At 47.6% G+C, this 12,216-nt stretch overlaps 1 protein-coding gene and 1 long non-coding RNA gene across 7 annotated transcripts in view; one reads left to right on the forward strand and one right to left on the reverse strand.

Annotated features, from left to right (window-relative positions):
- Window positions 1-392: 392 nt before the first annotated feature.
- Window positions 393-8,306, reverse strand: LOC111732359. Its single transcript, XR_002777522.1, has 5 exons — window positions 8,203-8,306; window positions 5,400-5,697; window positions 5,113-5,186; window positions 2,427-2,541; window positions 393-1,062 (listed from the first exon to the last, which is right to left on the reverse strand). It is a non-coding gene; the product is annotated as an uncharacterized LOC111732359 (long non-coding RNA).
- Window positions 8,307-8,587: 281 nt separating this feature from the next.
- Window positions 8,588-12,216, forward strand: part of LOC105306597 (zinc finger protein 568) — a 67,743-nt gene continuing 64,114 nt past the window's right edge. For 4 of the 6 annotated variants that reach the window (XM_011381712.2, XM_023524128.1, XM_023524127.1 and 1 more), the window contains exons 1-2: window positions 8,588-8,693; window positions 9,873-9,958. In XM_011381712.2, the coding sequence (XP_011380014.2) occupies window positions 9,887-9,958 (72 nt within the window). In that variant the 5' untranslated portion in view covers window positions 8,588-8,693; window positions 9,873-9,886. The other 2 variants (XM_023524129.1, XM_023524131.1) reach the window with 2 other exon arrangements.

The following is a 12,216-nucleotide window of genomic DNA, read 5'->3' on the forward strand; positions in this document are numbered from 1 at the left end:
TTTTTCTGTCATGTTGGGATTTTGAGGTCGGACCATGAGCGGCTGCACCTCCAGTCTCAGAGCTGCTGCTCACAGTTCTTGAACCAAGAGCGGAAAATGGGAGCAAAGGACTGTATATTTTGGTGCCTTAAGATCTGTCTTTGTCATTAAATCCTGTGACTCAAGAGCCTTCACCCAGCATCCTGCTGTGCATTTCTGCACATCCAGCGGTAGCTCAAGTCACAAAAAAAGGAAACGTGTACACATGACGAACCGATTTGAACAGCCCAGCGAATTAACATACCATTAAGTCGTGTAGTTACCGTTTGTGTGTGGTGAGAGCATCTAAGAAACGCGCTCTCAGCGAGTGTGAAGTATAATATCCACTATAATGAAGTAGAGTCGCCATGCTGTGCTTTAGAGCTCCAGAATTTATTCATCTCGTATTAACGGAATCTCGTATGCTTTGACCCGAATTCCCCATTCCCCCATGGCCAGCTGCTTGGAATCGATTCTACGCAGCTCAAAAAATATAGCCAATAATATTGTAATAACTATATGGCGTCAGGTGATTGCAAGATTTATTGAGGGAACCGCTTTGTAAGTTATATAAAAGTCGACCACTATGCTGTACATCTGAAATTACTATAAAATTGACTATCGACTGGAATTGAAACTTAAAAAAAAAAAATCAGTAATAGATGCAAAGAACCCAAATATTCAAGATTGATGAATACTGAAAATGTAGCATATATATACATTGAAATATTATTCAGCCTTGAAATGGAAACAGTTTGTCACGTGATACAACACAGGAAAAATGTGGAAACTTTTTAAGTGGAGCAACCAAGTCACACAGATACTTCATGATTCCATTTAGGTGAGTCACCTAATGCAGTCCATGTCAATGGCAGCAGCCAGGGGCTGGGAGTAAAGAAGGGAACAGGTTGTTTATGGGTACTGGGACAATTTTGTAAGATGGAAGTTTCCAGAGATCAGTTGCACAACAGTGTACATATACTTAACAGGACTGGGCGGTACACGTACAGTTGGCTGAGATGGTAGATTTTAGTCATGAGATTTCTGAAAATAAAAAATAGAAAATGTACTAAAAGAGATAGATTTAAAACTTTTCAAAAATGACCTTCAAGTGAAAAAAGTGTTTCTCACGAAGAAAATATAATTTCATCAATAAACAGATAAGAAATTAAGACTATTTCCATAAATACATAACTACACAGTATAAAACCATTAATCGTTAACAAAGAAAAGAGGCCAAGCATATCAATCATGAACAAGGTCGCTTCCCTACTGACTGTCGAGGACAAGTCCCTCCCATGGCCTGTCGTCTATTTGAGGGCCCTGCCCTGACCACCACGCCCCCAGCGTGTCCAATCCTCTCAGCCAGTGTCCCGCGATCCCTTCACCCCTCTTGCCACTGTCCTGGCCTCGCCGTTGCCACCCCACTTCCACGAGGCCCGTCCCCGCGCACGCGCCAACAGGGCACATCCAGTGACATGATAGTAACATCTTTGTCTTGACCTAAGTCTCACAAATCTTGCCACATGGCTTGTCCCCACAAGAGTCGGTGTCCTACCCTCCACTGTTGCCACTTCCAAGTGGAAAGCCACAGGGTTAGATCCTTAAAGACAGCCCAGCTGTCTCTACAGATTGTCAGTGGGCCATCTTCATGTGTTATCACAAACTATATGGCCCTAAGTTCTGCCCATTGGCTGCTTTGCCCTGTGTCAAACCATATGCTGTCAGCGGCCAGCTGAACTCCTACGGCCACCCATCTCTGTACCAGTCATGAACTCTTTGGGTCTTAAGACCTACTGCAGTTCAGATGTTGGTGGGCTGGTTGCCAGCACACTTCTCTGCTCTAAGTCTGCACCCCATTTGGTTAGGGTTGGCGTCTGTGCTACCCCAGTCTTGGGGGAACTGATCCACGTATGGACCCACCCTTGTATGGGGTACGTGGTATTTACTACCACCTTGGCAGTCTCAGGGGTGGCTTCTGTCGCCTTTAGGGCCATATAGGTGGCGGCTAATTCTTTATCAGTGAGTATCTGCTCTCTGCTCCCTTCCAGAGCTGAGACCAAAACCCAATAGGCACTCGGCTCCACTCAGAGCACTGCCAGAACCCCCAGCCTTGGCCTTCCTGGGTCAATTCAAATGGCCATTCACGGTCAGTGACTCTCAGAGCCTACCCTGCTGGACAGCTCCTTTGGTTCCCGAAAAGGCCTTTTCTATCTGTTCGGTCCAATCCCGTGTGGCTCCCTTTTTTACTAAGGGGTAAAGGGGGCAGGCCATTTGCACCGAATGAGGTATGAAGACCCTCCAATACCCCAGCAGGCCCACATAACTCTGTAGTTCTTTTACTGTTGTCAGGCATGGAAAGGCCTGGATTTTATCAATCACTGCTTCAGGAATAACTTCCATCTTACCTGACCAGATAACACCCAAGAATTTGACAGATAGGCCAGGGCGCTGTATCTTGGCATCGTTCACGGCCCAGCCATGTTTTCAAGTGTACTAACGCTGGGGCCGCTTGCTCTAAATCTGAAAGGGAAGCAGAGGTTAACATGATATCATCAGTGTAATAGAACAACACAACGGTCCGCAGACAGTGCCATACAGCCAAATCCACTGCTACCAAACCATGACTGTTGGGCTATGCGGGTATCCCTGGGGAATTGAAGGACAGATAAAGAGCTTCCCAGATAAGGAAAAGCTAAAGGAGTTCATTACCACCAAACCAATATTACAAGAAACATTAGACAGACTTCTTTAAGAAGAAGAAGAAAAGATAAAAAGCATGAATAATAAAATGACAATAACTACATATTAATAATTATTTTAAATATAAATGGATTAAATGCTCCAATCAAATAAAATAGGGTGGCTAATGGATAAGGAAACAGGACCCTTACATATGCTGCCTATAAGAGATTCATTTCAGATTAAAAGGCACAAGGAATGTCCATTGTTGTCCTTCCCACGTGAAGGCAAATTGCTCTTGACTGGTAGGAGCCAAGTCAATGGAGAAAAAGGCATGAGCCAAGACCACTATGTAGAGGTATGTTCCCAGTTGTACTGTTAGTCTGTCCGTGAGTTCATGGGTGAGGGCCCTGCAGCACGCAGTGGTGGCGTTACTTTATTCAGCTCATAATAGTCAACGGTCATTCTCCAAGTGCCATCAGGCTTCCGGACAGGCCACACGGGGGCATTGAAAGGGCTGTGTGTAGGGCATACTATCTGTGCCTTTTCTAATTCCTGAATAGTAGCCTCAATCTCTGCATGGCCTCCAGTGGGTGATACTGCTTGACATTCACCACCGTCAGTGGGGGTGGCACTTCTTGAGGGGGGTGTCAAGTGTGTCCACTCACTACGGCTTGTATCACTTAGGTGAAACTCCCCCGCTGATGTCTGCAAGCACAGGCCTTGCAAAACGTCCACGCCTAGGATGTATTCTGGGACCGGAGACACATATACCTTGTAGGGGTGCAGAGGCAACCACCCAATCCCCAGGGGTACAGTCACAGCTTTTGTCTTTATGGTCTTGCCTCCGTAGCCATCAGTGTACGCTGCTGGCCTGGGAATCTCTCTGGGTGGCTGTGTATCAGGCTGCAGTCGGCCCCAGTGTCTCCCAACACTAGCACGCGTTGGACATTTTGGGGGGACCAGTGGATTGCAAGTACCACATGTAGCCTCCCGTCCCCGCCCCTCCCTTCCAGACGGGCACCTCGGCCTTCTCCCTGGTCATGCAGAAAGAGTGCGTCTGGGACTGTCAGGAAGTCTTTCAGAGCCACCGGCCAAGCTCTATCACATATCAGTTTTGCGCTTTTCTGGAACTGCTGTGTCAGTTTCAACTGCCGCCGTAATTCTGACAGCACAGCATTGGGCCGTCTGTCAATTTTCTCTGGGTCTACACCCGCCATCAGCAAATCTGCCCGCATTTGCGTTCGGGTCACCCATACGGGTCCAGCAGTAGCGGGTGGCTTCTTCCCTGTCTTCCCTGCCTTTCTTGCTGGGGAAGACTGAGACTTAACTGCGTGGACACCTCGGTCGCCACGGTCCTGCCGTCACCCTTCCACGTCTCCCACGGTGGCCACTTCGTGGATACACCACCCAACATCGGGAGCCAAGATGGCTAGCAAGGACCCAAAGGAAGAAGACATTGTAGTCCCCAGGACTCAGTCCCTCATTCCTGAGGTGAACCGTTCATCATCTGGTCCACGCGTGTTCAAACTGAACACAGTCTGTCACATTCCCAGCTCGCAGATGATTTGCACCAACTCCGCATATGGTTGCCATTTACTCACTGCATCTGGTAGCTCTCTTGAGTCATCCCGGACAGGTCGCACAGCAGCAGTCATCCCCTCCATGAGGGCGTGATCACCTTGCCCTGGGGCCAGCCTGCGACATTTCTGTAGGCCTTGCCGCAGGGAGGCGTGTACCAGAAAGGAGGCCAGCCTCTCCATTTCATCCGGGGAGCAAACTATGCTGTCTGCCCCTTCATCCCACAAACGCGACAGCCACGCTGGCAGGGGCTCCCCTGATCTCTGCCGGCATTGCTCCCCCAACTCCCTTAACTCAGTAGGGGTGTACGGGGTGTAGGTGGTATATTCTGTCGCGGTGGGGTCCCTAGCCTGTACTCCCCCCCCATCCCAGGGGCTGTTCATGTTTTACCTTCTGGTGTATGATAGGCTGGGCTTGCACTCACCTGGCGTCTTCTCTAGGCTCTTCCACCTCCAGGGTGTCCTGTGCTGTGTCACAGGACAGCTCGTCCTCTAACTGTTGCAAACACACCTCCAGAGCCTCCTCTTTTGTATGCAATTAATGGACCTGTGCAGCTTCTTGCAAAGCATTGTCCATGTTGTGTTTCAGCGGGGTTAGCAACAGCCAACCTATGCGGCCAGCGGCAACTCTGGCCTTTTCTGGCAGCTGTCCATCCAGGGAGCCGAGTGCCTTCTCTATACTGGCGAGGGGAGCTTTCTACCCCTTCCCACCCCTCCGGGTAAGTCCGAGTCACAAGAACCGAGACGATGGGATACCACATTCTGTGTGGGGGCCACATGCCTTCCTCTTCCTCCTACTCCTCTTCTGGGGTGGAGGGTCCGGTCCCTTTACCTGGCATCCTGCCAGCTACGCCAATTGTTCTACAGGTTCGGGGTACCGAAGCTTGGGGTGCACGGTTCTGGCAGCTGAAAGAATATGCGAGGAGCTGTGGGCAGATGTGACATCGCTTTATTCAGGCACAGCAGGACACAGCAAGGCACAGGCACAGCTCCAGCTGCCTCCAGCCTGCACAGGCGGGGCTGTTCTTATAACAAAGTGCATAATAGTGGCTTAAGGCCAGGTACTATAACCAATCACAACCTATAGATTGTATAGGACGCTGTATCTAATTAGGTCACCTGGGACGCTGTAGATAGGGCTACCCGGGAACCGCATGGCTTGCTGGGAGGGAGCCTGACTGCATCCATTTTGTTTGTCAGTTTCCTCACTCAACATTCTCCTAATGGTTTTAGTCATCCTCTATGTTAAGTGTTTGGAAAACATTCGTCATGACAACCTTCAAGCATCTTCAACTCATATGCTCTGTTGCACCTTGAGGATCAGGTTATGGGGCCACAGGCGCTGCCGCCCAGGCCACACGGTCCACATGGAGCGCACGGCTGATGCTGTGTCACGGGCCTTCCTTTCTCCATTGCGCTGTAAAAAAAAAAAAAAGAGAGAGAGAGATAATTAGCTTTTAAAGCGGAGGATTCGATCGATGAGCCCTTGTTCCTGTAAACTTTTATTATATGCCACACTCATGTCACAGACGTATTCTACTTTGTCGGGTTTTGTATTTTCAAGGAAGTTTACAAGTATCATATTATTAATGTATGTTCACATGTGTTAAATTTCTAGTGGCTATCTTAGCACAAGTGATATGCAAAATGTACTAAAGAAATGAAAGACTAAGAAACAATAGCTCTGATTTATTTTATATTATTATGTGTGCTCCTCTACTTATTGTGTTTATAAAATACAAAGCGTATCAGCCACAGATAGATTCATGATGATGCAGGACAGGGCAAATTTTCCCGAGTGCGGGAGACGAAGTCCCGCACCCAGAGAAGAAGAGGGTCCTATGGCGGAGAGTGAAGAAAGAATTCAACACACATGCCAAAGTTAGGGTCAAAAGGAAAGTTTATTAGAAAAAGGGTCACACTCCACAGACAGATGTGGTCTGTCTGAGGCAGAGAGTGAGCGGGACAGTGCAAGAGACAGAGTAAAGGCACTGAGAGGGACCCTGAGTGTTCAGGGAATTCAGTTTATGTCATTCCTTAGTTCCCATTTCCTTTGATATTGACATTTAGTGAGGAAGGGGAAAGGGAAAAGTATGTAGTGCTAAAAGCCAGCTGGCTGGCACTTCCTAGCCTTTAATCCTTAGGTTCCCCACGGTTCTAGCCATAGGGAATTGGTTCCTGTTTCTCCTTCACAGGAGTGGGAAATGGGCTGTTAGCGATTCTAGCAGAAATCTTCCATTGTTCTGAAGGCGTTCTCCTGACCTGGCCACAGGGCTGATCTGCACATTGCAGCCTCTGATAGTGGCTTGATTAACATTTTAATTATCTTGCCTCCTCTCTTCCTTAATGAGATTCACAAAGTTGCACAATAATCTTGATTTCATAGACGTGAACATTTTATTCTCAATCACTTTCAATGTGTGTAGTTTCCATGTCTGCCTGTGTACACAAAATATTAACATTGTTGGAGCTATTATTTCTTCTTGCTCAAGTTGCTTCTATTTTTCTGAGTTACAGAAATTGCTGTGAACGTTTATGAGGGCTGTCTACTTTTTTGCTTGTTCCCAATTCTTCCATGTTAGAATAGGTCGATGTATCTTTATCCCTCAAAGAATTCATCAATAAATTAATTACAGAGGGGAGCTTAAAACATTGCCCACCAAATATGAAAGTCTCGATTGCAATCTGATTTCTTGATAACTATCATTTTATTATTTTATCTTGTTTAGTTCTAAACTGCCCTGGGCACATGAGGAAATCTTTGCTCCTGAATCACAATAGCTTCCATCTTCTGTCTAGAACAGGGACCAGAGAGTGATCCTTAGGGGCTCCCAAGAGATTCACAAGGGAAAATGTAGAGATACACAAATTTAGTTAGCAATTTTAGAAAGAAGTAAGTTCCTGTAGTTCTCCAACATGACGTCCTTTTATAAGGCCCTCTGACTTGGATCCAGACATTCCACTCCTCATGAAAAAATTTATTGGCCACAACCCGGGATGTCCGTCGTCTTTGAAAAAAACACACTATTCAATCAGTGGACCAAGAGGAAGTTCTTATTTTGACACAAAGTAAGAGAACAGAGACAGGCAAAAATTAACTTGGCCAGTGAGTGTTCTGCCTGAGCATGTCAGATACCTTGGAGGAACTATATCTATTTGATTTTAATTGAATTTCAAATAATATAAGGTCGGTCATGTTAAAGTTCAATTCGGTGTCATTTAGTACATTCCGAATGCTCTACAAATACACATTCGGTTCTAACGTATTTTCATGAGCCTCAAAGGAAACCCTTGAGCCATGAATCGGTTCCTTCCATTCCCTTTCCCCTACTCGGTGGACACCACTAATATGCCGTCTCTGTGGATTTACCTATTCTTGACATTGCAGGCCCGTGGAATCCTGTGGAATGTTGAGTGTTGGCCTCCGTGGTGGACGGGGACCAGGAAAGGAAATGCTGTTCCTTGGGTGTCAAAATACCCAAGGAGAGTTTTGTATTTCGCATTCCAGTCTGTAATCCCTACACAGTTCGTCTGAACTGCTTACATAGTTCTAGTTGCAGAAATGATCCCAAGTCCCACCCGTCCCCACATCCACCCTGTCACCAAGATCCTAATTCCCCCGGGTGTTTTAGACTCCCTACCAGGACCTACGTGCAAAAATAGCTCGTGACTTAAACCGGTTTCAAATTATTAAGCCGAAAACATCTTCGTTTCCAATACAAGCGGCTCACATAATTTAATATTCTGCCCTAAAACTGTAAGACATAGTAATTTAAAACGGAAAGGCACTCCGCCATGCGCTATAGACACCCGAAAAAAAAAAAAAAAAACCCTTGGGAGCAAAGATGGGAACGTTCAAACCCCGTGCCCGCCACGCCCACACGCCAGTTTCTGGTCACCTCGTCGGAGTCACTGCTCATACCTGGCCTCGCCACATTCCGCTTGGGGCCGCGGGCTCTTCCTCATGGCCACGCCCCTGCGCGGGTTTCATTTCTCTTCCTGGCGGTTAACGTGCAGGCCGGTATCTCCCCGGCCCCGCCCGCTGCCCATCTTGGCCCCGCCCTGGCCCCGCCCTGGGCCCGTTCCGCACCCCCTTCCTCGCGGTCAGTGCGCAGGCGCGGACTCCCTCCAGGCCCCGCCCCCGGGTCGATGCTCTCCGCCCCGCCCACAGCCCATTTCCTCATCTTCCCAGTGGCCACCGCGCCGGCCTGACCTCTGACCAGCCCCGCCCCCAGGACTTCCGTCTCTCCCTTCTGCGGTCGATGCTCTCCGCCCCGCCCACAGCCCATTTCCTCGTCTTCCCAGTGGCCACCGCGCCGGCCTGACCTCTGACCAGCCCCGCCCCCAGGACTTCCGTCTCTCCCTTCTGCGCGCCATTTCTTTCCGACACGGAGCGGAGAGTCGGGGCCGATCGTGAGTTTCCGTCGTTCGAGCCTAAACCAGCGTTTCACAGCCCCGCTTCTTACAGGGACCGGGGTCGCCGTGGACCTCCTCATCCCCGCAGCCGGCCCTTCCCTCCAAGTTTCGGGATCGCCGTAGGGGCCGGCGCGGCCCTCGGCGTGTGAAACGGCTGCGGGGCCGCCCGCCGCCCTCCGCCTTCGGTCCGTGTAGATCCGCCTCCCGCCTCGGTTTCCTCGTAAAACCCTTCCCCGCCCTCCGCCAGTCAGGCGCCCTCACCGCCTTCCGGGAGGCGCGTTCGCGGCCCGGCCTTGCTCTCGCGGTCCCTGAGGCAGCGCCGACCATCCCGGCCCAGGAGACGCCGCGTCCTCTCCCCGGCCCTGGGGTTGTGGGCACCCCGCCCCTCTCCTGGAACACCCTCCCGCCTGCGATCGCGTCCGCCTCAGGCCCGGTCGGTCTGCTGCTCAGGCCTCCCGTTCGTAGCCCCTGTTCTCTGACCCCGCGGTCGAGGGGGCGATCTGGGTCTGCCCTGTGCCACCCAGTGTTCTAACGTCCCACCCCACTGGGACGTGTGCACTTCCGGGGGGCAGGCGTCTGATTCCATCCCACTCCTGTCCGGGCCCGGGAGTCGCGAGAAGCAGGGCCTCTGAGAGGGAAGTAGGAAAAGCAGGGGGCTGGTGCGCTCGCCTGGCCGCCTCCAGCGGTGCCAAGTCCCGCTTCGCGTTAGATTGCTGAAGTGTTTTGCAGTGACATCTTTTGTGCTCCATGAGTAGAAGATGTCATTGAAATAATCGGGCGGGGGCCAGCCTCAGTAATATTTAAAGTGTTTCAGGTGCTTTTCATCTGTATCCGTCGTCGAGCAGCAAGCCCCTGGGTCTTCCCATTTCTGGGGGCTGAGATCTGGGGTGAGGGCGAGGGGGGCTCTGCCCAGCACGGGCTTAGATCAGGGCCAGGTCTGTGACCTGAAGGGGAGTGTGGTTTCAGCCGAGGTCCCCACTGCCGCAGTGTATGTGAAGGCGTGACCAGGAGGGCAGCGTGATCTGAGGAAAGGGGAGGAGCAGTTTACCGTCCCCGAATGCGTCCTGTGGCAGGAGTAGCGAACACCGCCTTTCCTCCATGGCGAGGTCTTCCCTGTGTGCGGTGGTGGCAGAGAAAGAGGATATGCCGATACACGGAATGTTTTCATCTTTCCAGATTGACATAAAGACATGCCGCGTGAGGAAGAAGCCCAGAAAAGGAAGAGAAGAAAAGAAAGTGGGTCAGTGATGGCTCTTTCTCAGGTAAGGTCATATTCTCGGTTGATTGTTGTGTCTGTCCTTCCAGGAATGTCCTTTGACCTGCTGAACTTCTCTGACTCTGAATTGTCCTGGCGTTTGTTCACATTCACCCTGGGCCTTCCCCCTCAGTCCCTCTCATCTCTAGTTAGATTCCACCTCACTGTGATCCAGTGACATGGGACTTGTGAAGAGGCTCCGCTGGGCATCATTCTGGACAGAGCTTCACACCCTTGGATTTGAGACCGGGTGTGGGCCCCATGGCGTCAATGCGGTTGGGCAATGGGGACGATTCAGGGGCCACATCTGGATGCACTGTCACCTCTCTGTCAACCAAGATAAAAGACGATGCACATAGAAATCACATATTTTTATTAGGCACAAATACCTAAGTTCGCGAAAAAGGTTCAGTAGGCGGAAATGTTTCTGACTGCTTTTATGATGCATTTGAAGCTAAAGGAGTGAATCACTGACTTCAAAACCTTCATGATTGGGAATAGAGTGGAAAGTTCACAGACAGACCGTGGTGACAGAGGGTGTTTTATTCCATAATCCATTTTAAAATAGGAAATCAGCTGTAATGTTTGACAGTTGGAGATTCTTTAGATCATTTTTCTCACATCCATTCCTCGGAGGTTGCATTTTCACCCTGTGGATCATATCCTTTGGCACACAGAAGATTTTGTTTGATGCAGGTAAGGTCCCAGCTTCATTCTTTTGTATGTAGTTTTGCAGTGTTCCTTGCACGATTTGGTGAACGGACTTTTCTCCATTGTGTAGCCTTGGTGGTGGTGTCTAAAATCATTTGACATCTATGCAGGGCTTTAGATCAGGGCATTCTCCATTTTATTGGTTCATGTATCTAGATTAATGCCAGAATCCCATTGATATGACACTTGCTTTGTAATATGTTTTTAAATCTAAAAAAGATAAGCCTCTCCCTTTTTAATTTTCAAAATGTTTTGACACTTTTCGATCGCTCTGTCTTAGGTGAATTCTAGTGTGTGTGTGTGGGGGGGGAGGGGGTGCCAAAATATTTTGGAATTTTCATAGTGATCCTGTCGAATCTGTAGAACATTTGGGTAGCATGGACAATTGAACAATATTAAGTCCTATAATCCATGAGTAAGGGATGCCTTTCTGTTTATCTGTACCTCCTTAGATTCCTTTTAGCAATGTTTTGTAGTTTTCAATGTATGTTTTTTACTTTCTTGGCTGCATTTATTCCCATGTATTTCATCCTTTATGATGCTGTAATCAATTGAATTTTCTTAAATCTCTTTTCAAATCGTTCATTGTAACTTTTCTAAAATAATTTTCCAGTTTTAACATTTTTTTACATGTGTGGAACCTCTGTGGTTTTTCACATGTAAGCTCGTTTCATATGCAAAAGAGAATTTTACTTCTTTTCAATTTGGATGACATCTAAAAATATTTTCCTTGTGTCATTGCTCTGGCTAGAATTTCTAGTGCTTTGTTGAATAGTAGTGCTGAGAGTATGCATTTTTGCCTTAAAGCTAAAGCTTTTAGATATGCACCACTGAGTATGACGAGAGCTGTGTGCTTTTCAAATGTGGCTTATGTTATGTTGAAGTACTTTACTATTAAAAGAATTTCTTAAAAGATTGTTAAATTTAGTCAAATGCCTCTTCTGCATTAGTTGAAATCATGTGTTTTTTCCTTCTGTTCATTCTCTTAATGCGGGTTAATTGATAACAGTTGTTTTTTACATATATATGTTGAAACAGTCTTTCCTTACAGGAAGAAATTCCACTTAGTCATGATATATAATTCTTTTAATGTGCTATTAAATTTGTTTTACTAGTATTTTGTTTTGCATCAATACTGATTAAGGATATTAGTCTGTAGTTTTTATTTTTCTTGTGCCTTTTTTGCGCTTGCTATCAGAATCATGCAAACTCCATAGAATAAGTTTGCAAGTGTTCATTTTTGGATTTTTTGGAAGGTGTTTGTCAGAACTGTTATTTTCTGTTAATATTTGGTAGAATTTTGTGGGGTTTCTTTTTTGGATGTTATCGATTAGTGCTAGAATCTCTATCATTTGGATCACATTTTTACTTTTTTCCTGATTGGTTCTTGTATGTTTTTAGGAATTTACCCATTGTCTTTTAGGTTATGTAATCTTTTTGTATAATACTGTTTATATTACTCTCAAAATCATTAAAAATCTTTCTGTGACATCAGTTGCAGTGTTTCCTGTTTTATTTGATCTAAAGTATTTGAATAATCTAAATGTAATTTGG

This window comes from Pteropus vampyrus, unplaced genomic scaffold (genome assembly GCF_000151845.1).
Source record: "Pteropus vampyrus isolate Shadow unplaced genomic scaffold, Pvam_2.0 Scaffold448, whole genome shotgun sequence".
NCBI classification, from domain to species: Eukaryota; Metazoa; Chordata; class Mammalia; order Chiroptera; family Pteropodidae; genus Pteropus; species Pteropus vampyrus.